Genomic DNA, 27,571 nt, shown 5'->3' on the forward strand with positions numbered 1-27,571 from the left:
ACCAGTGTTTCAGGGCATCGGAACAGTTTTGTGAATGTTCGACCATTGCAGAAACTGGTGAGTCTGAACTTTTGCCTATAGTGAAGAGGGGAATGACCACATGTTTTTGTTTTTTGATAGGTGAAATCAAACCATTTTCATACTGTGATTCATTGTGTCTGGTGCTGATTAAAAAAAGAAAAATTGTTAAAAATGGCAGTCTTTGCCAAAGGACAAAAAGAGGAGCTGCTGATTTTAGCAGATGAGTTATGGGTGGAAATCCTCAACAGGGCAGCAACCAGGGGAGCAGGTTTATTGTCCCGGGCACTGGACCAGACGGCGAGCAAATTTCACACTGTAACCTCTGTTTCAACATTACAAGGGGGATCCAAAAAGCATGTTTGCCTTGGCTGACCAAGCACCTAGTTTCACCCCTGCTCCCCAAAGACGCGAAGGTGGTAGATTTATATGTATATGTAAGAACTAATCATGAAGAGCCCTCATTATGAACCAAAATTTGTAATATAAATCACTTAATAGTATTATTGATAAAAAGACAGAGCGAGAAGTGAGGAACTGCACATTAGGGATAGAAAGAGTACAACATAAAATGAAAGTCATGCAACACATGGAGATAATGGTTTCATTGGGTATTTGAATTTAATGAAAGGTGTCATGCGCCAGATTTGATGGATATCATTGAGACTTGGATTTTTTTTCTTTCTCATCAAGCAGAAACTATATTCAAATCGTATGAAGTCCCGGAAGAATGTCATGGGAAAATTATGTCATATTCTTTGAAGTGAAAGGACAGTTGCATAAGTATGAGGCAATCAGGACCAGAGATTTAGATGATTACAAAAGAATTAAAGAGATAAGTCTGGGGGAATGTGTACTCAGTATGCTGTTAAAAGTGTAAACAGCGATAGATTTACACATCAAGCCAAGAGAAGTTAACACGTTTAAGGATTTGAACTATTGGTCTCATTGACAAAATCATAGAACAATGGAAGTGGTTATTTTGACAACAAAGCTACTTTGACATGCGATTGATTACGCCCAAATGGTTTATCTCAGGTTGTTGAAATTTCATGTCTTTTCCCATCTTAGGCTTTTGAATTCTTAAAATATAAAATATAAGTGTTTTATCTCTTTTAATTGAGTGGTGAAACAAAGTTCTACCTAGAACAACGGTAGCGGTTATTTTGCACTAATATGATTGCAAAACATGCTGAAATGGACAGTCTTCTTATGTGAATATTATAATATTTAAAAAACAGATGTTTTCTATCAGGGATGTGTTTGCATTTTTCCAGTACCTTTTTCGTACCATTCAAAGGTACACTTTTAAAGAGGCTCATCATCATACACAAAGGTGCCAGAACCTGAGGGCTGAGGCTGTTTGAGGTCCCCCTCCCTATAAATTTTATGAGGTGGCTGAGCTCCCAAAAATTAATGAATATACAATGCACCACTCCCCCTTCTGCATAAGGGCTTGAGTCCTGTACATACAGGACAACTGACAACTTCCAGCTCCCTTGGTGTTTTCTTCATGTCTGCACCTCTAATCGTATGTTATTTAATTTATTTAATGTTTTGCTAAATTTCTAATGCTAAGTGATGACTGTAGCGCAATTGACTCCGTATGAATGAGACGTAGTTGTAGATACATTATCTTTAATTATGATGCTATATAGAAGATATTATTTACATGGTACATATATTAAGAGAGATAAAGACGACGTTGGGGCATCTCGTGTGAGAGCTGGAGCTGAACTGATGTTCTCACACACATGACCCTTCGGACCCTCCGAAGAGGTATCCGGTCACGTGATCATCTCATGTTTCAGTACAGAATGTACTGAGATTCTTTCACGTGACCAGAGCGTGCTTGTTAAGAGAGAGCCAATGTACAAAGTAAAGTAATAATAATAATACATATAAGAATATATATTGAGGCTCTACAGTTTCTATGGATCGTAATGCTGCTTTGCTTTTTCTGGAACAAAGTCGCATGATGAAAAGCATATTCATTTCTCACAATTTTGCCCATAGGCCCTGACAAGGATGAGGTTGACAGTGCTCCAACTCCCGAGGGCTCAAGATGATTCTTATCATTTTTGGTTTCTTCACACCAGGATTGGCAAAATCCTGGGTTTTTTCAGGATTTTTTGGGTTTATGATACTGAAGCATGAGGAAAGCAAGTTATTTATACTGTGGCCTTCATAAATATAATAGACCTAGTAATATATGGCAATTATAATTATGTAATTATTATATCAGTGGTGACACATTACAGAAAATTCTGGGAGGGAGGGCAAAATCATTTTGAATTTTATTATGATAAATGGGTTTTACGCTCAAGTAACGATATATAGTTACACTTTTCTTTTCTTTCTTTTAAACTGAGCACAACTCAAGTCTATCACTATCTACTGAGTTTGTCGGAAGTGTAAGTGTGTGTACCTAATAGTCTGAGTGCATATCTAGTGTTGTCTGATTTTTCAGTGCTGCTATCTATATTTCAGAAGTGAAGTGTAATGTTTGAATTACAATTGTACCGTTTTTAGGTATGTTGCTCTCTGTGTGAGACTTTTTAAAGGGAAGATCGATCCGCATTTGCACCTCGAAGTTCGGAACCACAGAAAACCAACTTCAGCTGACCAGCACTATGTTGACGGTGGGGTTTTAAACCCGGGACCTCGTGATGCGAGTCCATTGCTATGACCACTCAACCACCACAACAGCCAATAGTTACACTGAGGAAGCTCATTTGCTGACTATACAACAAACATTATTGAAAGGTTAGGGACTGTTTGAAGGGAAACTGATTTTTTCATGAGCCCCCACTAATTTTGGGATTTAAATTTTAGCAAAATACCTTTGTTGAAAAATGAGACTTTTTTTTTTTGGGTTGAGGCCTTCTTTTATGTCTGATTTTCCCTGCCCAGGGTCAGTCCCCTCAAGTCAAAAGTGGGATTTATGTTATATTACCTTATAGTTTTATCATGACCTACTGATAAAGAATTCAAAGCCCTAAAATTAAATGTCATGTACTTTATATGTAAAATTAATGCACAATTTCGTTCTGTTGTAGAGAAAAGCTAACTATTCTAACAGTTGCACTGATTTGTCTGAATTAAAAATTGCTAGTTTAAATCATACCAGAGTATTTTAACATAATTTAATATATTGAATAATATAAAAGCTCTAAAAAGGTAAAAAAACGTTTTTCTATTGTAATCTATCTATTTTGCTAATATTGCATTATTTTAATTTATATTTCAATAAATAGTATATTACTTTAATTTTATACAATTTTTACAATATATATAGAAACTAATGGTATTTTGCTTAAGTCGTCGCTCTGTTTAACCCGTCATAAGTTTTGGAGAACATGAGAGAAAACTTATCAATGTTTTACTGTAGATATTGATTGGTTATTGCGATCAGAAACTCTAAGGACGGATGTGATTAAATTTGATTACATTATGTGGTGTGCACTGTATTTACACTGAAGGTATTTGTAACAGCTGCAAGTAAAACATGTTCAAATATGCAAAATTCTATTTTTTGAAAATCGCTTGATAATTCAAAAGGGTTATTGTTGCCAAGATTTCAATTGTTTTTCATCTTTTTTTAATTTTGTCAATATGAACTGAGATGGTGAATTATCAGAAATTTCAGAAACTGTTGTCGTTTAACTGTAATGTCTGTGTGCTATGCTGAGCTTTATTCGAGTTTTCTTTCAGTGCAATAATTGATCCTACTAAATTTGAATGTCAAAGTATATTTATAGGATTTTGATGCTGATCTCTGTTATTCAGGTTCTACCAGATTGTAATGAATGAATTATTTTCCTGTTGGTTTGGGACATTTGGACTTCAGATAAATATGCAATAAATATTAACCGTTTTGAAAAATGATATAAAAATAACTGAAATGTTATATAGGCCTACCCATGTAAAATGTGTTTTTTAAATGCTAATTACTGTATTTTTTGGTTATACTGGCACCACATCGGAGTGTTCAATGCACCTTCTGAAGAAAAAATTTAGCTGTCATGTAAACAAAATGCTTGGAACCAATTCTGAAAAGTTGAAAGGCAATTCAATTAGTTAATATTTGAAGGTTATACTATGATGTTCATAGCTTATTTTTTGAAATTGTGTTTTTTTTTTTAAAAAACTGAAAATCCACTTCTGTGTGTAAGTGTTATTAATTATTCTCAAAAACATTAGTGCTGCCAGCGGATAGAAAATACTGTTCTTTTTAACTAGAATGAATCAATTGATCTTGTGCTTTATGGTTAAAGTTAACCCTCTTGTCAGGCACAATCGATTCCATAGCTTCATCACAAAAAAGTTTTAAATTGTATGGAGATATATAATGGCATTCGCCGCTATTCATGCAAGGATTTAGACAACTCTTGTATGCAGAGGCGGATTTAACGGTGGGCGCACCCAGGGCCCCACCTTCTAAAGGGCCCCAAAAGAGCCAAACTTCCCACTTTTTTCTAATTTAAGGGGCCCAATATTTTCTTTTGCGCCCGGGGCCTCAACCGACTTTAATCCGCCACTGGGTGTATGCAAAGATAATTTTTTAGAAAGAAAATTCAACTGCCTCTGTAGGGAATTTGACCCACCATCTCCTTGCAATCTGGGTAAGCGCTAGACCAGTTTCCTACAGATGCAACAAACATTTTTTTTGTGTAGGGAGTATATATACACACTGAATGGAAATGTGCAAAACTTAAGCAAAGCAACCTTGAGCAAAAATTAACTCGGCAGCTAAGAGCTCATTTAAATTATGCAGTTGAAATTGGTCAATTCGAAGTTCAAATTCGTCAAAAAAAAAATGTTCAAATTATCCAAACTATCAAACTATCCTGGAACTGACCTGAAATTCAACTTAATCATCAACATTCGCATAGGATAATAATTGTCATAATAGTTATCAATTATTATCCTATGTGATGAATGTTGTAAAATTTTATTGTCAGTTATATGAAACTGTTTTCTAAATTTTAATAATTTATAATTATAATAATTAATCTTAGCTATTATTCTGGAATCAACATCACTGCAGAATTTCTTGACCACGTTCAATGCCTGATTTACAGAAAATATTCATGATCATCTGTTACAAAACTGTTTTCCACATTTTGCATATCATTCTTCTGCTATCAAGGAAATACACTTCCACTAACGTGTTACAAAATTTGTACTTTCCATATTCTTAATGACAATAAAAAGTTTCGGATTTTCAATAGTACACCTTGATCCTTATGGTGAACAACATAATTGGTATCAAGTAGTACACATTCTCGATTCACTCCAGCTGAACAATGTTGAAACAAGCATTAAATTATCAAAGAGAAAGTAGAGAAAAATAGAATATTCAAAACATTTGTTTTTGAAAATTTATTGTTTAACATTTTGGTCAAATGAAACAAAGTCGCTTCTTTTAGAATTTTTCCAAACAAAATTTACTCATACAAAAATCATAATTTTTTTCCTTCAATTTCGATTTATCCAAAAGGATGGTTCCCAAATACTTTTAGTCGTATACGCACCTCTCCCCAACCCCCGCCCCAAAAATTTTGATGTCTGCCATAGACCCTCTATTTTTAGCAGCAGAACGTTTTAGAACAGTGTTTCTCAACCTTTTTATACCCCAGGATCAGTAAAATATCTGATACATGCCGACGGATCCCTATTTTGACTTCATTACCCATATTTTACAGGACATCCCTATATTTTTGGTTGGACCAACATTTTTATATAACTGTCTTGGTTATTCAACAAAGTTCAAATATTCATTTTAATCTCTTATCTTTACTAGAACAATTAAATGCAGGTATTTTCTATAACTTATAAGCATTGTTTTGATAATTATGACTATAAATATTCATAGTGCATCATTTGTCATATTCAACGGGATTCATCAGGAACTGCATTTCAACTTCGATTTCCTGCAGTTCCCTTCACTTATATTGCATTGGTAATTTTTCAGCAATAATTATTGATTTCACCAACTTATAGCAATGTTATTTGGACAATTGTTGTTATCTGTATGTCCTCTTGCTATCGTATATTCAAAAGACCCTAGTTTTCCGTTCTTTTGCTCAATAAAATGTGATCAATAAAGTGTTGCTCAATAAAGTGTGAGTTTTGAAGTTTTTCGTGAAATACATTCTTTATTTCGATTAGCAATGACCCTTAATTTCATTAATTTAAGCGATAAAGTCTGCTTGCGGACCACCTGTAAGATTGTCACGGACCATAGGTTGAGAAACGCTGTTCTAGAACAATAGAAAGAGAGCATTCTATCCAGAACGTGTAAATGTGTTGCGATAGCAATGCCATCTACTGGACTACAAAAGAACTGAAACGTTTCATATTCATATCAAGAGTATATCCACCACAAGTATGATTTTTGTCAAGTCATAACAATATCACTACTGCAGTCTACCAACATTGCAAGAGTGCTTTTGCGAGTTAATTTGGTTATAACTTTTCTTTTTAAGTAATTTATTCATATTATTTTCCCGAACTTGACTAATCTATGTACATAAAATTGATTTTCTGTCTGTGTGTGTATGTTCTCTATACAAATCTACAATTTTAGATCAATCGTCACCAAATATTGCATATATGCATATATACCAAATGGGACCCGACTTGAACGATAGACTGCTTTGATAGTTCGTCAGAGCAAGGCAAATACCCAAAATTGGCAAACAACTGTCGGGCAACAATGGTTTTTGGGCCTCAACAATCAATTTCGGAACGTTTACTTTGGTTACCGTGGTTCCCTAGTGTTTCAGACGTGTATATGCCTTTACAATGGTTTGTCACTTCTTTAATGCTGCCAGTATATGTATAATAGTTTGTGCCTTTATAATGGTTCGCCACTTTTTCAATCCTCCCAATAATGAGGCTTTTTGAATAGATGTCAGAATCATCATCAGCATCGCTTTGAGGGTCAGGAAAAGGGTGAGACTCATAGAAATCAGTGTTAAAATTGCCGGTTTTACTGTAGAAATGCGGAAATTTAGTGGGGGTTTTCCGCCACATCAATAATTTTAAAAACTGTATTGAATTCTCGATTTTTGAGATATTGAGTTCGCTTAGAGGTATACGAAGCCCAGGAGATTAAATATAAAATAATTAGCCTGACCTACTTTTGAGTTGGATATCCATGCAATGACATTGATTTCAACTGTTTGTTTATATCTTCTTCAGCATGAAAATTAATGTCTGTATTCAATTGCATAAATTCATGTAGTTTAGGATGTTTTTTAAATTAATTATGAGCCTGTAAAAAAAGTATGTTTTTTAGTTCCACATTCCACAGCTTTAATTAAGTATTTTTGGAAGCTGAAACAGGCAGATGAATAACTTGAAGTTCGGGGGGGGGGGCGGGCGGATTGAAATACCTAGTTCCCCTTAAAAAAGGGAAAAAATATATTCATTTCTACGTTTCTTTAAATCTAAATTTGTTTCTTTCATGAGTCGCGCAGGAAGCCGCCATATTGGTTAAGTTAGACACGGTTTGTATGTCCCTCAAAAAAGATGGGAAAATCACGAGATCCAAAAAGCCTCATTGAAGAAAACCCGAGCAGCGCTGGGTATTATAGCTAGTCTCTTATGAAGCCCACAAAATTAGATATGAAGTAATTAACCGTAATGACCTACTTTTGAGTTGGATATCCATACCATAACATTGATTTCAACCATTTATTTATATTTTCTCAAGCATGAAAATTAATGTCTCTGCGTTTTGTCTTTTAATACTCAACTGCATAAATTCATATAGTTTAGGATTATTTAAAATTAATTATGAGCCTGTAAAGTACATCGAAGAAATTCCACAGCTTTAACTAAGTATTTTTGGAAGCAGAAACAGGCAGATTGATAACTTGAATTTGAAGGAGGGGGGGGGGGGAATCGCAATACCCAGAACCCCTTAAAAAAAGGGGGAAAATATTCATTTCTATGTGTTTCCTTAAATCTAGATTTATTTATTTTATGAGTCGCGCAGGAAGTCACCATATTGGTTAACTTGGACACAGTTTTTATGTCCCTCAAAGAAAAAGGGAGATATCATGTGATACAAAACGCCTTATTGAAGAAAACCCGGGCAGCGCCAGGTATTATAGCATTTTTTATATAATTTTATGATTGGGCCATGTACCTCCAGTAAAAAGGCTGTGGACCCTTGCGGGTCCAGGCACCCAGGTTGAAAATTGCTGATCCAAAAAATTTAAGAAAAATTTGAATTAAACAGAAATTGTAACATTAAAAAAGATTGAAAACTCAAAGAGAATTCGTAAAAGTTTGAATTATCAAAAATTCGAATTAACAAAGTTCTACTTTCCTTTTTTTTATACAGTGCTGACAGAGGGTTAAGTAGCAAATATAAAGGGAACTTCAAAATGTATTCAGTTAATACAATTTGATTTGTTCTCCATTGTATATGTATACATGCTAAATGACATAGTTCATTACTAAATGCAGGTATTTTGCTGTAATGCAGGGCTGGACAAATTGCAAAAAAAACCAACAAAAAAGTTTTACCTGAAGAAAAAGGTGGAAAATAATGCTTATTTTGACTTTCAGGGCATAGTGACCATCTTTCATGATGGCAGATATGCTGCTTTAAATTCCAGATATTGTTCTGCTGTTAGCCTGCAATTTTGTTACTACACAAAGAAAATTTTAGATGCCAATACCAATTTTTTAGTCGCCTAGTGACCAGGTGCCTGGGATTTTTCCAGCCCTGCTGTAATGCATAATAGTACTTTGATAATTTATTGTAATGGTCATTTTTCAATTTTTTCATCATTACATGTTTCATTTAAGTTTATGTATACTGTGTTTCACATTAGGTAATAAGTCGGGTTTCAGCAAAGCAAGGTTTTGATTTAGATCTTGGCTATAGATTGCTTGCTGTTTGTGCTGCTCAGAGAGAGAAATTTTCTCCCAAGTCTGCTGGTGAGTTTCATATGATTAGCTTTTCTTTCATTTTTAAAGTTTAATGCATGAAACTTTAATTTAAGGTTCAATTTAGCAAAACACACAAGGAGCATTTAAAAAAACTTCATTGTGATTGCATCTTTCGCAAAGCCAAAGAACCCAGCACCTTGAGATCTAATTGGAAAAAGAATAATTTTGAATAATACACAGAGTATTGCTTTTTCTCCAGTAAAGATTCACAGTACACGTGCAGCAATAGTAGTTTTTCATATACAGCAACATTCAGAGTTGCGCAAATTTCCAAATTCAAACATAATCAAAGGAATATTATAGAGATGGTAACGATTATCAAGTGGTAATTGATTTTTATCTTAGAATCCAGGTAGATGGAAATCTCATGTCCCTATACTAACCAAAAAACTTAGATATTTTCTCTGCAGGTTCTTCATAAAATTGTCCATCCGTCTTTTTTTTTACGAACATTATACTATGCATAAATACAATCTTCATTACAATATCCTACCATAACCTCTCAAACTTTTAGAATATTCAGTTTTGATTCCTGGTGCTACCGTTAAAGACTTTTCTTCGGTTTACGACACTTGGTTGTCTATAAATCAATATTAACACTTCATAGAAACAAGAATCTATGCTCTCCTAAAAATTCATTTCTCTGAGGAGACATGGTGAAATATTTGAAATCCCTTTACACAGAAAAGAGATACAGTAAAACTGCCTCTAACAGCCACCTCCGAACAATGGCCACATTTTTGGAACCGAATGCATCCCATAGACTTAACATTACAAGAAACCTCAGAACAGCGATTTACAAACAACTGCCACTTTCAACATGGAGTCAGGAAAAAATATGCATATCAGATGTGAAGAAATAATTTTTGAGGGAGTTTTCCCTCTCCCCAAACTTTATGGGGGAGGGGAAAATTATGTATTATTTTTTTCTTTTTCTGGGTACAAATGCTAGATGGGTATATTGAAGGCAATGGAGAGGAAAAAACTTGACAAGATCATATAAGGGACAACAGAAGACCTGTTATCAGCACTCTAATCACTAGAGGGATACACATTATTTATCTGATTACTATAAACCCTTTGTTTATTCTGCTCTCCCTACTCCAAGGGATGGTACCGTCTAAAAAAATGTTGCTCCCAAATAGGAATAGAAATGTCCAGAGTATTCATTTTTTTAGAGGGATGTGTCAATCTTTTTTTTTAAACAAGAATGTATGTCAGCGCCTATGTCTACAGCTTATCTGTTATTATTATCCCTTATTATTTCATGACATTGCAGATATCACTAACATTGAAGACTATTTTTAAATGTTGATCATGGGACTATGCAAATACTGTACTTGGATTAAAAAATTGCTGTTCCATGTTTATAACTGTTATTAATATTGTGCGTTATATATTACTGTGAAAACTTATTAAAACTATGATCATTGATCCCATTGATTGGTTGTCAGTATGGGTATAATTACCCCTTTACAACTCATATATGAGTCGTCCAGTTGCAAAACTCGTTAAGCGCCAACCAGATTTTTTTTACAGAAAGTGAAAAAAAGAAACTTTTGTAGAGAGAGAGTGTACTTTTTGAGCTGATACTTGTTAAAATGTTAATGCTATGCAGCTAAAATTTTAAATTTAAAGCAGTCAGCTTGAAAAACTTTCATTAGTTTTTCACTTTCTGTAAAAAAAAGTCTGGTGCTTAACGTGTTTTGCAACTGGATGACTCATATATAGATACATTTGTTTTTTTGCTCTCTCTCTCTATTTATTCTCTAAATTGCTCTTCATACCTTATCTGCTTTTCAACTTTAATTTCGATCCATGGATAAATGCTGCATTCTTGCCTTCAAATATAATCAGTTTATTCCTTTCAATAGACCAAGGTATTATCAAAACATTCATAGGGTACAACACATGGCGTTCATTTATGCACATCTTAGGGGTCATTCAAGTATTACGTCGGTATCGGGGGGGGGAGGGGTTTCGGATTTGCTGACTTTTGATCACAAGGGGGAAGGGGTTTGAAGGTTGCTTACGTCATCAACCACCCCTTTTTGAAGATATGAAATAAATAATAATTAATATTAAATATTAATTAATTATTAAATGATTCTAAGCTGCTGACGAAATTTTGCTGATGGGGGGAAGGGGGTCAGTGTTTTGCTGACTTGCTGACAAGGGGGGGGGGGTCAAAAATGGCTGAAAATCTGCTTACGTAATACTTGAATGGCTATTTAAGGAATAGTCTTTTAATTTGAATGACCAGAGAGTACAATAGTAGTACAGCCGTATTGAAGAAAAAGACGGGGATTCTTGAATTTTGGTCCTAATTAAGTAATACTGTATATGGTAATGTTCATGATGAGTTATGTTCATGATGTTATGAGTTCAAACTGATTTAAAGAGAGTAATAAATCAAGTATTCAAAGTCTGTCCTGTGAGCTTTATAATCAAAGTCTTGCAGGATAAGAGGATTATTTATTCTGCAAAGTTTGCATGAGTTGGAAGGATGTTTGTAAGATAAATAGTTAAGATGTGTGTGTGTAATTATACTGCTTAGGTTGATAAAATTCTCTCTTTTTTTTGGTATTTTTCTTACCATGCAATTCTGTTTATCTACTTTTTGGGGTGGGAGAGCATTAAGCATGCATAAAAATTTTTTATTTAGTTTTTGTGATTATTTTGTGTTTGCACAATAGGTGATCTTGATATTTTCTGTTATACATGTGACATTTGATTAATTACATTGATACTTAAACATATATTCAGCTGAGTAGTCAGCCCGATGACCTCTATTTGAAGAGGTCTATATTTGAGCCTTGGCTAAATAAGCTCTCATGCTTACAAAATGTTCATCTGTTTCTATTAAGCCGGGATTGCACTATAAAAGTTTTAGAACCGTTAATTAAAAAACTTGAAAAATGCATCCAATAAGCGTATCAGTTACATTCGAGCAAATGCAACTGATAGGCTTGTTGGTTTTTTTTTTTCTAGTTTTTTAAAAGATCTTGTATCTAACTTTTATAGTGTTGGTAGTACTGGCCTTGGAAACTTTTCCGATGTTTTGATCTTAATACACCAATTAGATTTTGAAAATGTTGATCAGGGAGGGGCGTATGAAGTTTTTAACTCCAAAACAGTCAATATTTGCAATGAAATAATTTGTTATTGCAAATATTTACAAATTAAATAACACAGTACGCATTTTGAATATTGTACTTAAAATGAGTATTAATGATTAAGACCATTGGGGTGCTTGGAAGCGTGAGAAGCACTGCAGTGCAAGATTTACATTGCTAAAATGATAAATAACATTATATTTTGAAAGGTTAGAATATTATTTGTGTGAGAAACTTTCCTTATATAGATGATTTCTCACTTGGAATTGTTGCATTTTATTAAAGTTTCCATGTGTCAATTGTATTATGCATGTACATGAAATATAATTTTCAAGAGCAATTATGTATCAATAGCCAGGCATTTGAAAATATTTTGGCATTTGATTATTTTGCGTCAGTTTGGTGGAGCCCTTTCTTTGAACCCCGTTGATTTTAACACAGCATAATTCTTAACTAATTGTAGAAAAATATTGTGTATATATTGTCCTATTGTGTATATATTGAACATCCACTTTTTTAGATAATCGTATTATCCACTTTTTTGCCTTTATATCGTACATTGCACAATGTTTTTTTCCCGATAAAATTATCAACGAAAACTGAGAATCGAAGAAATGGTTATTTTCCGTTCGCGAATGAATGACCTGAAAAAGTTTCCAAATGTATCTAATTGCTCATTCAGATTTTATTCATCGGTAAATGATGATGTGCTACGAAGTGCGAATGAGAGAGGCTTTTATTTGATTTCTCGAATGTTAAGATTATGCGGTTTTACGCGCTGGAGGCGCATGATTTGTTTAAGCTTTGGTTGTTTTCTCTCACTTTTCCGAGGAAAAGTTAGTTTTTGGCGACTTCCGCTCTCTCCATTATTCAAAGCAGTCATAAAATTTTTTCTTGTGTGTTGTTAGTTCAGCCTCCTTTCCACAGATTAACTTGTTGGCGGTCTCTTTCTCCACCTTCCGTCCGTTTTTCCCTGATCCTGTGCGATCTTCTTGTCGACCAATCTCTGGCCGCTTTTCGTCTTTTTCTCTGGCTGTTCCCACTCACCCTTGAACCCGCATACCACCATACTACCGTGACTGTAGCGGCGGCTGCGATCAATAACTTAATGAGTCGTGTGGCGATGGCGCCGGGGAAACTCAGCCATATACTGGTAACCTTTCTTCCCATCCCATAGCGATCACATCATTTCCCTTTCACTTCGCCCCCCCCCCCCCACTGTTCCCTTCGGTCATGGGTCTCGCGAGGGGGAAGGAAAAAAGGGGGAATCCAAGAGGTTGCCGCTCTTCATGGAAGCTCATTTGTTTCCCTTGGCGGTCTGTGTCGCGTTGGAAATGATCGCCAAGCGAGGCGTAACGTAATCTTTGTCATGGTGAACTGAGGAGGCTGAGCTGACTTCCCTTTACCCCTCTGAAAATGGAAGCGTTGGTTGGGGCACGGAAGGAGGGTGAATTCAAGGCTAATTAAGATAACTGCTAGAGATTGGTGTGTGTGGGGGGGATGATGGCAACGTGTGAGAGAAAGTTGGTGCTGGAATTTGAGGGTTTCTCTGGTTTGGCGGATATCGGGTGTTTCAAATGTGTTTATCTGAGTAATGATTTGATTTGGTGAAATCTCTCCCTAAACAGTAGCCAGAGGGAAATCCGCATTGACTTCTGAAGCGGGTAAGGGGAGGGCTGTAAATCGTCACTATTCCACTGAAATTCTTGATGTGCTTTATCAACAAGCTGAAATGATTTATCATGTGTTGATGACATGTTAGTGTTGGAGTGACAAAGCAAAGTTGTGCAACAGAGGGGCTCGTTTCTTTGAAATCGGTCAACAAATGATTTTAGAAACGTGAAAAAACAACTTTTGGTGATAAGGAAAGCAGTTTGACTGATGGGTAAAATCCGATATTTTTTCAGTGTCTGCTATTCCCGGGGATATCAAAGCGCAAAAGAACCGTGTGACAGTCATCGCAACGGCCTGTAATGCAACAGGTTCGGGTTGATTGGCACATTGATAGGATTTGACTTCCCTAGGTCTTGTCTAGTTTTTTTACGATTGGTGTTAATTGCTTCACAAAGCATCACACTTGAAGACGAAGAATCACACTTGATGTGACAAAAAAGTTGTGTTTATTTATTATTTTCATACTAACTCCCAGAAATGCACTGTGATCTATATATATAAAATTTATTTTCTGAGTGTGTGTTCTATGTACAAATCTACAATTTCAGAGCGATCTTCTCCCCAAATTTTTAATATAGACTAAACCGTGCCCGACTTGAGAGCTGGGCAATTGCCCGAGATGGGCGGAAAACTGTCGGGAAACAGTAGTTTCTCGGCCTCAGTAATGACTTTTGGGAGGCTTAATTTGGTAACCGTGGTCCTCTAACAATGAGTTTTAGAAATGTTTATCCCTATGCAGCATACACTTCTTCAATGTTTCCAGCATATAGAGTAAACCCAACACCTTCTATTGCACAGAAAGCCTCCGCGCGAAGCTCGTGACGTCACTGAAGTCGTCCATTTCACCTATAATCATTGAATATACTGAAAAAAAGGTAAAGATTTCACGTACGTCGGACTGCTATATCCAGTGGCTGTAGGTGAAATGAACGACTTCAGTGACGTCATGGCTTCGCGCTTATGCTTTCTGCTGCAGGAGGCAGGACCGTAACTGGGGAAGGGGAAACAGCCTCGGGTGGCAATTTTAGGGGAAACAGAGAACACCGTTATAAAATTATCGAATTTTAAAGTTGTGGGGGCGGCAAAAATCCTAGGTACGGCCCTGATAGAAGGTGTTGGTAAACCTGACGCTGGCCGGGTAGAGTATTATAACTAGTTACTAATAATTACTAATAATATTAGTAAGAGCATTTGAGGTCATTGAGTAGTTTTTCTCTTTTTTCGATAGATCGTGGAAGGTGAGATTTACAGACTTGGATCAGAATTGATTGCAGTGGATCCCGCTTATAACGTTCTTCAAAAGCAGTCATAAAAAAACGCTGTAAGCGGGAAATCTTAATGAGAATTACTTACCGTTGGGACCACAAAAATAAGTTTTACTAAGTGGGAAAACGTTCTAAATGGGAACGTCATAAGCGGAATCGACTGTGTGTATATTTAGGTTGATTCAGAAAAGGTGGGGAAAAACTTTAAGAGGTAATACTGAGTCTGCGCCTTTTATTCACTGTGACGCAAATTTGCATACGGTTTCTTCTTTTTCCCCAGTTTACATTATTTGTATTGGTGTGCACTATCACCTCTTGAAGTCCCCCCCCCCCATCTTTTCTGAATCACCCTGTATATATATTTATATAGACACACACACAAGTGTGCGTGCGCGTGAAAGTCTCTCCCTGTTGGTATTGTTCTCAAAATCGATTTCAATCTGTGCTACTGTATTATATAATGGATAATTAAGGAAGTTTCGGAACTCATTACTCCTAGTGAATTGAGTCTGAAGTGTATTGAATTTTCAATTTTATTTAGATTAGTATGTCTCAAAGTGAGTAAGGAGATATCGTCCCTTGGTAGTGGTTGTGCTGTAACGTACCGGGGGGGGGGGGTGGAAGCTAGATAAAATATCCCGTGAGTTTGCTTAACTAGGGAGCCCTCCCCCCGGGCGGTGGGAATTCGGGTGTGGACTGTTCTGAATGTATATGGGATTAAGGGTTGGCATTTTTTAATGAATTTAGGCGTAGCCACCCTTCAGAAACGCCTACACTTTTCGAACCATGCATGGGGTTTCCCCGATGAAGACCCACTGTATAGGTTCTATTTCACTCTCCTAAAATTCAATTTGTTTTCTTAAAATAATTCTTTTTTTGTATATACATGTATATATATATAAAGGCATGTCTGCATAAGGAGCGCTCAAGGAATTTTCTGAGTGATTCGAATATTTTTTCTATTCTATAAACCAATTCAATTAATTTTTTTTCTAATTGATGTGTCCTGTTCAAAACCTCTGAATGATATGAATGATCATTGTCGTCAAATTCAATTTTCCAATGATGGCCAACACTTTTGGGGGGAAAGGGAAGAGAGTAATCGTAATAGCCAGTAAGAAATTTCATTAAGCTATGAATGACAAACTTTTTTCTAAACGCTATTAAATACTGTAGGAATTTCATTTAGTTCAAATAAATTATTCAAAATTTAACAATAAAGAGATAGTATTTTTTGTGATGTTTTTCAATGGAACGAATGCCCCGCTCTCCAGTTCAAAATAACACTTTCGTTTGTTGTGTAAATAAGCGATTTTTTTGTTTTTCAGTTATTCTAATGGGTTTTTTTTTTCTTTTTTGTGTATTATTTCCATTTTTCCGTCGATGATCAGATCTTTGTAATTTCGAGCTTTTATTTTTCTTAGTGCAACGATCTTCCGGGTCTTTGCTCTTCAAAAATTCTTTTTTATCCAAGCAACTAGAGAGAGATTTTCATTTTGTTTCTCCCTCCACCATCCGTTTTCATCAAATCCGGTTCCTTATACTAAAAAAAAAAAAAAAAAAAATAACAAAAAATAAATGAATGGAATAGATAGTATACTACGTACACTTTAGGGAACGAAATTCCTCCCTCGCTCTGGTTTGCTCCTGGAACTCGTTTTGCGTGTGAGCATGTCTTTCTGTTCTCTATACTGTATATGTGTGTAGTGAGAGAAGAATGTTGGTGCGTGGAATGGAAAGACGTGTTTTTATATTTTGCCGTTTTTTTATTTTCTTTCTCTCTTTATGTTACTTATTTTTTCTTCACGTACAAGGTCAACTGATTGCGACCCGCCACCTCAACCTCTTCGTGCGGAAAACCAGAACTTCATAACCAGATTGGTGGTGTTACACACGTATACGGCGGCACGTTCATTTAAAGGGACCCCGAACCACAACCAACATATGCACAAGCACACGTCAAACCAAAGCTGTGTGTAAAGATAAACTTTCCACCAGCTTTTGCGTTAAACTTAGTTTCTATGGAGGAAAGGAGCGAAAACGCTGTCGTCGCCGTGGCAACGACCTTCACGGTGTAGTGATTCTCTCTGCCTCGTGACGCCATCTATTGGTGATCGCGCGCATCGGATTCATTCATGCCCTCTCTGAAACTGTTCTATTATTGAATGAGGTATCATCTTCCCCCAGTATTGTGTAGAACTCGATTTGCTCATTTTACGCTTCCTATTGATTGCTAATACTCTAAGCCGGTGGTTCACAAACTTTTTCAGGTGCGACCTCCTAAAAAACTAGCTAATTAACTGGTCTGATTCTTATTAAAGATAAGAATTTTATTTGCGACCCCCCTTTATTTTGACAAGAGTTTTTTTATACATGCAAAATCCCGCCCTTCTCCTGCCGCAGTCTAATTTATTTTAAATATAAAACATCAACTGTACTTTTTTGCAATTTGCTATAAAATGATCTTCTAGATTTGTTTCTTATTTTTGCTATGTATATAAATTAATTCTAAGCATATATATATAGATTGATTATTGTGGATGTAGAATTTTATTATATTATATGATACACATATACGTGTTAAATCGCTCAGTCAAGAGTAAAGGCATCATATTTGTTTGAAATATTTTATTTACGTTAAGGAAGATGTAAATAAATTTCTTGTCAAGACGTTTTTATTTATTTCCGACTGTTTGTATTCGTAATTACGGAACTTTGTAGACTTGGTAAAGGATAGAAAACAGAGAACAGCTACTGGGGCACTTATTGCAGAGCTTGCTCTGAAGATAGACTTGATTCTTCGAGTCTATTTCCATTAAAAACTATATTCAAGATTTTCAATGTGATGGATAGGATGGATCACAAGTTATTAAGACATCTTCAATAAAGTGCTTCGCCGGGGGTTGGGAGTAGGAACACGTGGTGAAGATCACCTGTTGCTGTGAACAATAGACGCATTGAAGTATGATATCAGTGACAAGAAAAATCTCGAAGCTATTCAGTCTCAGCTGACACGCAGATTCTTATCTCCCTTTTCTTTCGTGAAACATTCATTAACACACCAAATCTGCAAACTCCACACGCGGACTTCTTTATTAGACTTTAAAATTTTTAAATCAATCTCTATGCCGCACAAATGGAATGTTTCTAAAATTATTAAAAATTGTGGTCTGTTGGCATGTTCTTTATAGGATTTTCATTGTTTTTGTTTGTTTTCTAAATTTGGGGATGGGTATCTTTATATAGGTGTTGATGGCATTCATATTTGTTATATTTTTTATCTCTAATTTCAGCCTCATCGTTCGGCGATTAGTTCGTTGCATTTGTATTTATACAGCAGCTTTTTTCTATTGGAGAATTTTCGTCGCAGTTTTTCATGGACATTTAAATGCGTGATATTCGTTCAGGATTTTGTGCTGTTTTTTCCAGAATACCGTTGTTTCATCGAATCGCAGAGTTAATAGACAACAATCTATCGTAACGGACATAAAATTGCAGTTGCTTATTGCTTTTGGCTTTGTATTACTTATTGACTTTTTGAAACCCTCGTTAGGTGGATTCATCACTCGCTATCAAAATCTACTGTTATTGATGCACCATCGCAATTATTGTGTCTATATGATTGCATTGTTACCTTGGTACCATGTGTACAATTGTTTTTTTTCCCTTATCATGACATATAATGTAATAGTACATAGTCTTTTCCTGTCTGTAGAAATATGTTTAAATCAAGTGTGTTTTGTACTTTTCCTCTGGCATGCTTTATTCTCAACCCGATTCTTCCCTCCCAGACCGGTCATCAAGAGATTTCTTTTTCGAAGAATTTGTGAATTAAAGCCCAGACTGTTCTTGGTCCTCTGTGGGTGTCGTAATGAGTCCCGCTGGGCTGGTCCCTGGTGAAGGTACCCCCAAGAGGTATCAAGGTAACCTTGATGAGTAGCTCAAGAAAAATAAAGCTTTCCCATGGAGCCAGACTTCATTTGGCATGTGGGTTTTTTTAGGCCTCCAGGAGGAAAAACTTGTTGCATAGACTGGTTTTTTTTTGTTTTTGCGTTTTTGTAACTGGGGAATTAAGCATTCAGTGAAGGCAGGAAAAAAGAAAAATTTTCTGCAATAACAAAGAAATCGAAAGAAAAAAGAAAGAGGGGGGGGGGGAATCCAAGGACATTTTGTTTTCTCTGTCTCACTTTTCTTCTAATGGAAAATGAAAATGTCGAACAACTTCGTAGCTGTGATAGTCGCCGTGTTTGTGCGTGTGATTTGTATCACCTTACTTTTGTCTTCTCTCCCCCTCCCTCTTTTTTTATTGGTTCTGTTCTTATGCAAGGGAAGGTCGGTAAAATCGAGCTTTTTTTGTTTTTGGCCGCTTTGGAAATAGAAAATCTACATTAGATTGAAACTGCGTCGTTTCGGAGTTATCTTTAGTGTTGTTATTACTTACATTATAAAATCGAGCGATCGAGCAGCCATGCGAACTTTCATCTGCAACCCCGAAGTTCACCTGGGAAGAAAAAAAAAAAAATTTTCCGCCTTGGAAATGTCCTGCGTGTGAGGAGCGGGTAGCGTATATCATGATGGGAGTTAATTTGCGTTCCACGCGCGCAGAACCGACGCTGTTGCTTTACCTTCATTATCAGGACACTCCGGAGGTAAAAGTTACTCTATGGTGGGAAAGCTCGTTTTCATTAATCGAAAGTTGGCTTCACTGTTTTCTTTGTTTTCGCGCCAAGGATTCGCCAAATCTTTCATACCAGGGCATATAGAAAACGAGGTGAGTTTGGTTGTTCTCTGGAGAAAGAGGGAGAAGATGAGAATGGGTAGGAAGATAAAATGGGCAGAGCGGCAGGCAGCATGGGAGTTAGTTTGATGGTGAAGGAAAGGTCGTCTTGAGGGAAAAGTGCATCCATAGGATGGAGCGAAAAATGGTAGAATAGTGCTAGCAGAGAGATTGAGTTTGCCTTAGAGATGGATACTGGCAGAAAATCAATCGCCAGGAGGAGCCACATTCCCTGCAGCTGAGAGAGAGCCATGTCTCTCTCTTCCCATGGTCTTTCCCACTTCCCCTTATTACGCGTTCCACCCGTAGCATTCGAGCAGGATGGATAGAAGTAGGCTTCCTCTTGCCCCTTGCGTACTTTTCCATCAACCCACCAGCCTTTTGCTTCCCCCATATCCTTGTGTCTTTTCTCCATTTTCAGGGGAAAACCGGGAGCCGCGATGGGAAAGGTGCACTTTTGCCGGTCCTTTTCCCGGTGACATACACTGTGTTAGTAAGGCTACAGCAGCTTTGGCAAGTGTATGCGGAATGGCTTGTGTGTGGGCAGAAAAAGGGAGGACGGAGGGTATTTGGGAAGGAGTGTAGTACTACTACTGGAGAGAGTTTTGCTGAGAAGTGAGTGAAGCGTGGCAGAGAGTGGAGTTTGGGACATAGCGCATCTACTATAAGCTTTGCCGTTTCCTGTTCTGGAGATGGTGTGGTCGGAGGAGGAGGGATAGATGATCTCCTTGGCCATCCGTTCCCCCCTTCTGCAATCTTCTTTCTCCTCCCACGGCCATCTCTTAGGTGTATGTATGCACTCTCACACACACATAAGACAGGGTTGCTTTTCCTCTGACTATCATCCATAGATATTGTAGATAGTGTGGGTTGCTGCAGCTATCTTCTCTGCTTACTCATGATCTCTCTTCTTATATGATCTTTTTGGCTCCTGATATCTTCCCGAGTTTTAATTTCACTTTCAGGGAAATAATGCGTTAGGTAGATTCACTTATACTTTTTTTGTGCATTATCACTATATATATATATATATCTCCCCCCCCTTAATGGTTATCTTTGGAATTACGTTCTGATTCTTAATGTTGTTTTTTTTTTTTGCGTGTTAGATGTGCATTTATCTTCGTGAACGTATATGGAATCAAATAAGGTGCTATTTTTTGCATAGTTTTCAAGGCAGTATTTCCCCAAAGTGGAGATATCGCCTCCCCGGGGTGGTGATAGAAACTTCGAGTATAACATATGATCCTGTGCGTTTGGTTAAGTTGGGGGAGGAGATAAGAAAAAAACATTTCTTAAGAAGAGGGCGATGGGGAACAAAAAAGTTTGGGAAACTATAGTTTAAGGTCATTATATGAAGGTTTCTTCTGCATTATGAGCGAATTTCGATTTCGGATTTTGGTGTTCAGACTAACTATGTCAAATACAGACATCCCTCGCTATTTAGGCGTTTTCGCTATAACGTGATTTTGAAATAGTGTGAAATTGGGCGTTTGATTTCAGTCCTGAAAATGAGTTGGCAAATTAAAGACATCACATAGTGTTAAATTGCCAAAATCTGATTGATTTGAGTATGTAAATGACAAGCGTTGATAAAATACTCTATTTCCACCCATAAGAGCTCACTGATAAAAATATATCTCAATCCCTCTTCTTTTCCTTTAAGCCAGTGCTTCTCAAACCTTTGGTACTCAATTGGTTGTCTTGTCCTAGTTATCATGCCGTGACACCCCAGAATACTCCAGTAGATATTCTGCATCCCTAAAAGAACCATTTCTAAGCACCGAGAACAGGAGACATATCATCGTCACGCGGCGATGTCTCCAGGAGCCGGCGACGCACACTTTGAGAATCACTGTTTCAAGCGATTATTTTGTGGAACCACTCAATCGCGTAAAGCGAGAGACATCAGTACTTCTGAGATTGATGAACCCAGAAGTACTCGACGTGTGTTCTCAAGAAACATATCAACTGCTGCTGTGCTATATTTAGCTGATTATAGTATTTTGAATTTCGCTACCGTTCCCTAGAACTGCCCGATAAGCTGATTATATCACTCTTATTAACTAGCTTTTACTTATCGTGATTAAAAATGTTTCTAGGTGATCAGTTTCAGGCTAGGTCTTTTTTTTTAAATTCATGAAACGGCTGTGGTACTTTTAAGTGGTGGTTTTAAAAAAATGGTCCACAAGAGATTGCTAAAGGGTTCTCGGAAGTTTTTCAGAACGAAGCAGACATTAGAATGAAAATACTGTATTATATAAGAGCGAATATACAGGGTGTCTGTCCTATAAGTGTCAATGCGGCTTTTATCTCATTAACCGTCCGCCGTATGATTCCAATTTAAAAAATGCTCAAAAGGCATTCAGAAATCACCCTGTACCAGTTTCGAGAGTGTAAATACAGTGTGTCACAAAATAAAAAAAAATTAAATTCTTATACGGTCGCCTTGTCTTCTAAATTCCAAACAGAAAGTTGATGCCATGTCTCTCCTGAGGTCAAAAAAATATTTCAAGTTTCTAAGTGCAATATTCGTTGAGATATTCGAATTCAAACATCGGCGAAAAGTTGGGAAATTACAGCAGAAACTAACGGACAACGTTCCTTTCCCTTATTTATTCTGTCTTTTACCAACTTTTCTCAGATTTTGAATTCAAGTATCTCAGGGAATATTGCACTTAGAAACATGGAATTTTTTCTGTTGGATCAGGAGATACAAGGCAAAAACAAAACTTTCTAATCGGAAATTGGAGGACGAGGATCGAATGAAAATTCAGATTTTTTTATTTTGTGACACTTTATTTTCAGTCTCAAAACTGGTACAAGGTAATTTCTGAACGCCTTTTGAGCATTTCTCAAATTGGAATCATACATCTACGACAGGTGGTTGATGAGATAACGGCCGCATTAGCACTTACAGGACACCCTGTATAATAGAAGAGGGATGCATGGGTTATATTCTGTGTTTGACCAAGAGGCTCTTGAATAACTGTTTCGTGGGGAGGGGAAACTACTACAAATTATTGAATAAACTAAATCGAATAATCTAGATTCCGGAAAACTGAGTTTTTCACACAAGTATTGGCTTATCCGCCATGGCGCTTGCGCTAATACCAGCTCTTATCTTGATTTTTGCTTCAAAAAAAAAAAACAGTCTCTGAAATTGACAAAGGTTCTCAAACTTTTGTCTTCCGCATCTCCGTCGCCCTAGTGGGCATGCATCCGTGGCTTCTCAGAATATTATAACAATGAATAGCTTCATAGTATTAAATAGGCAAACATTAATAAGGACAGGACAGCTCACCGCGGTGCCCCAAGGAGCCGCGACGCACACTTAGATATCCACTGAATTGTGAACATTATTGTAAAACATTCAGGCATCAAGTGATTCGGTTGCACTGGTTCTGAGCATTGATTAATCATTTTCTATCTGATTATTGTTCGGAGAACGGTGGGAATTCGAATTTCACCCCGGAGAAGGGTGCCACAAACGTCGATGGAATTCGTGAAGTCCGTTTTTTTTTTTAAATTTTTAATCTGATAAAAGCAAGAGTTTGACAAAATCTTTTGTAGTGTACTAGGAATATCGTGCACGTCTCGGTTCAGTTCGTGGTGAACTATCTGAATCAAACCAGTTTATCGTAGGGTACTGACATGGTCCCCCACAACTGTGGGGCTGACAGGGCTCCAGCCCAAAGGCCTGAGATTAGTCTCCTCATTTTTGTTTTTTGTTTTTGTTTGTTTTTCACGCTATAAATTCACTACAGAAGAGCCCGACCAAGGGCCATTCTGCAGCTTGTGGGGGGTTCTCTATTTGAAAAGGTCGAGTCTCTTCGATTTCGATAAATGTGTAGTCTGTAAAATACAACTTGCTCATATGCAATAATAACTTCGTGTGAAAAGCATGAATTTTATCTAACAGTAATTCTGAATTTCTTATTCAAAGCAGAATGTTTGTTCTCGGTAGATTTTACTTCTATAAAAACATTCAATCCCCGTCCATTGGTAAAAACTGAGAATTTTTCTATTGGTGAAGTGATTGTTTTAAGGTTAAAAGACACGTCACACTTCTCTCAATAAAATATCGCGAATGCTATGTGGATTTTTCATTTCGATTGGTCAGCAGCGTGAGGGTGATCGGAGCTCGTTGTTGCTTCATGTTCGAAAGTGAATATCATTCTGCCAGTTTTGATTATTATAGACGCTCGCGACATTAAATGAGCCAAAAGGTAATATTCGTTTGAAGAGGGGATTACGATGACCTCTCCCCTTCACCCATATTTTATGTGCGTGAACGTATATTTATTATTTATTTTTGTGGTTCCCATAGGAACCAAACTTTGGTTGTTGGGGTGGGGGATGAATATTTTTGTGGCTGTGATTTTTCTATGTAGTATAGAGTATGCGAGTCGTCGAATTGAAAAAATAATAATTCTTTTATATATACATTAAATCTTTTTATTACGATTTTATCCATGTTAGTAGTTTGATTTCTCTCTCGAATATGAGTTATTCTGATGATTGATGTATAATATGGATTATTCGGAGTTTTGATGAGTGATTCCAAAATTTTAAAGGTAGTTTTTTTTTATGGAAAACAGAGCAATAACTCCATCAAAAAGAGAAAATTTGAAAAAAAAACCCCCCTCAAATTTTTGAAGGAGTATTTTCACTTCTCAACGCAATTTGGAGGCGTAAAATTGAATTTTGATTTTTATTGGCGACATAAGCAGATACAGACGTTTCGAACGAGGATCAGTCGTGAACGGGGGGGGGGGGGTGAATTTTCTACATCCAATCTACTGCTGATGCTAATAATACAAATTTTTCGGGGTGATAGGGCGCCCCCTTCTCCGTATCCTCCTAGAATTGACGAATGCTGGTGAAAATTGATTTTGCTTAACCCCTTCCCCGACTTGACAGAAATCCCAAATTATGAATCTGGTCTGTGGTATGGAATTCACCGTGAAGATATACTTTACGAACTTTTGAGATTCTCAGTATTTAGTGTTTATTATTCGATTATGTAGACTAGTCAACCTCCATCGTGCCCTGAAGCCACCGACTGACTGACGTTTTTTTAGTAGTTTGTGAACCAAAGGAGAAAAAAAAATATATTTACATTGCAATATGTTCAACTTGGGAGGTATCAATCGACAACCCATTCAAGGATCAGAATTATTAATTTGAACTTGACCATATGCCATATCTACCACAGAACTTGACCAATCGAGAGCAATTTAGGCGCCATCCGAATTTCTTAGGAAATAAACATATTTTTGTTCGAAATAAGATACAGTATTTCTTTTCCAGGATGTAGTGATCCCTTCCGTGTTGGTAGGCACAAACGCTGACACAATTTCCATAAATTTTGCTCCGTCCTCAGACTCCATTCTGATAAACCTCCTGTTCAAATTTTAGGTGCCATGCCAATTATTTTTAGTCGTGTGGGTGACCCTGTGCTTGGGACTTGTCAAGCTCTAATCTACTCTCGAAGTATTATTCTTTTTCTGATAAGCATAAATAGTGATCGTGAGTCGAAACACGTTCAAGACCTCGGAGCATAAACATCTCTTGTATCATAGTGTAAATTAAACGTCCCGTGCATTCATTGTATAAAATATCAGCGATTGGCTTGAAATTTATCAAATAATCACCGTATCACCTTACATGAGCTTCTTTAGGGAAAAGAAGAAAGTGGCCTATTATATAGCTGGGATTTTTTTTGTTATTTGGTATTACTTTTGAGCTGCATTATGTCTTAACTCATGTAGACCGTATTCATTTATCGGAGAAATGTGGAGAACTACTCTTTCCCGGCCCGAATGCAACCAGTGTCCAGGCTGGTCTAGTGCCCCGGACGCAGGACAAAAGGGGGGGGGGCGCAAATTTAACCCTTCAACCTCTCCTTCAGCATTACGAGGGGGCGCCTAAATACGTACTTGCTCCTGTTAACCAAGTATCTAGTTGCGACCCTGAATGCAACACTATGTAAATGCATTTCTTTCCCGCTCTTATCTGGACGAGTGCGTGACTGTGTCTTCTGGGCCATATCAGTTTGTCTTCTCGTGTTTTTTGCTGGCCCTCTTGTGGTGAAGAAGTGTGGGACGCACGGGGGTTGTGGGATATCCTGTCTCGTTTCCTTGTTTGCTTTTGAGATGTTTCGAGCCGAGTCGGAGGTCTATTTCATCGCTTTTCGTTTTGACGAATTCTCTGAGTAAATAGATGACCTTCTCTTTTTCATAAGAAAAGGGCTGGTGCAACCTTTCTTTCGCTTGTGATGGTTTTACTTGGTTTGTTGGGCCCTAATTACCGGGTCGTGTCGTCAGTTCTCCCCCCCCCCCCCCCCACTGAAAGGAGTCATGGGCTTCCGCAGTTCTTTCTCTCCCACCTTTTTCCATGTTCTGTTGTGGCAGTTGCTTGGTTCAGTGATTGCACATCCGTCACCTCCACAGAGGTGAGTGGTGCTCCCCCACCCCATATTCTTTTTTCTATTCATGGGGTTTCGGCCTCTCGTTCCCCCGATTTTGACAGCTACAGAGAACACGTTGTGCAAAAGCTTTCGGCATGTTTGTTCCTCAGTGTTGAGAACATATCGTTGAGAAACACTAGAAATTAAATTCTTTTTACCACCGATCCGGATCTACAGAGAATAAGGCTCTGAAAAGTTGTTGCGAAGAACCAATTTATTTGGAATGTCAGTTTCGTGTTCACTTACTTACTCATGCTGATGCATAATTGTACGTTACCACTTTAAATGCATACCTTATTTCACGAGGTTTTCAATGCTATGGTTCCGCCGATGTGCGGTCATGTGTACATCGTGTGGATTCTAGTTCCAACGGCATTGGTGGCACAGTGGTGGTCGGCTGAAGTTGGTTTTATAACTTCGGGCAGAGGAGTGTTCAGGGGACCCGTGCCTCCCCCCCCAACCCGACCAAAAATTAGAAGAAAAAATTAATATTTCGATGAAGCAAAGTGAAGTATCGGAAGAAAATACCCTTTATATGCTACATTAACCAATTTCTGTTAATTCAAATGCTTTCTAAAGGGTGGTAACTCAAAATTTCTCAGAAAGAAAATTTTTGCGGCCTCCCCCCCCCCCCAAGCCTATTGTGTACCCCCTCCGAAGATCGATCGTGCGTACTCCCCTGAGTTCGAGGCGTAAATGCGAACCGGTCTCTCATTTGAAAAGTCTCTACGCAGAGAGCGGTGAGACCTCCATTATGGTAATCACATAACACGAAAATTCGGGCTGCTAATTCCAATTCAAAATATCGAAGACGAATGAGAGCACCACTAGAATAAGGAACACCACGCATACACTCAAAACACACGTTTCGGCATATACCAATTCGTTAAAAATTCCGCAGAAAAATATTTACAAGCTGCAGTTGTGTGTTTTTTTGTCATTCGGTGGCTTATTCCTCAGAAGCGTAGATTCCAAAAAGTGTGTACACGGATTGGCTTATACACCACACACCTGACCTAATGGGGTCTGTATCTATCTTGCATTTGTTCTTCAGTTAATCAGTGCTGCGGCTGTGGTGTTCGAGTGATCATAGGGACGGGCTCCCATCGTATTTCCACCCATGACTACACAAAACAAGCATTACACAGAAACAAACTTCACAGAAGGTTCACTATACGTACACACACATTCCAACATTTACCAATTCGTTAGAAGTTCTGCAGAGGAATATGGACGAGGTGCATGTCTGGTTTAGTCGTAGTTTAATTAACTACGGTTA

General features: G+C 37.3%; 1 protein-coding gene across 1 annotated transcript in view; it reads left to right on the top strand.

Moving 5' to 3' along the window:
* Positions 1-27,571, top strand: part of LOC149089127 (zinc finger MIZ domain-containing protein 1-like) — a 205,807-nt gene that overhangs the window by 70,362 nt on the left and 107,874 nt on the right. Inside the window, exon 4 of the mRNA XM_089237282.1 lies at positions 8,874-8,979. Within this exon, the coding sequence (XP_089093408.1) occupies positions 8,874-8,979 (106 nt within the window). The remainder of the gene's footprint in view (positions 1-8,873; positions 8,980-27,571) is intronic.

This window comes from Pholcus phalangioides, unplaced genomic scaffold (genome assembly GCF_987345545.1).
Source record: "Pholcus phalangioides strain wild (caught in Gottingen) unplaced genomic scaffold, Ppha-v1.0 ptg000002l_1, whole genome shotgun sequence".
NCBI classification, from domain to species: Eukaryota; Metazoa; Arthropoda; class Arachnida; order Araneae; family Pholcidae; genus Pholcus; species Pholcus phalangioides.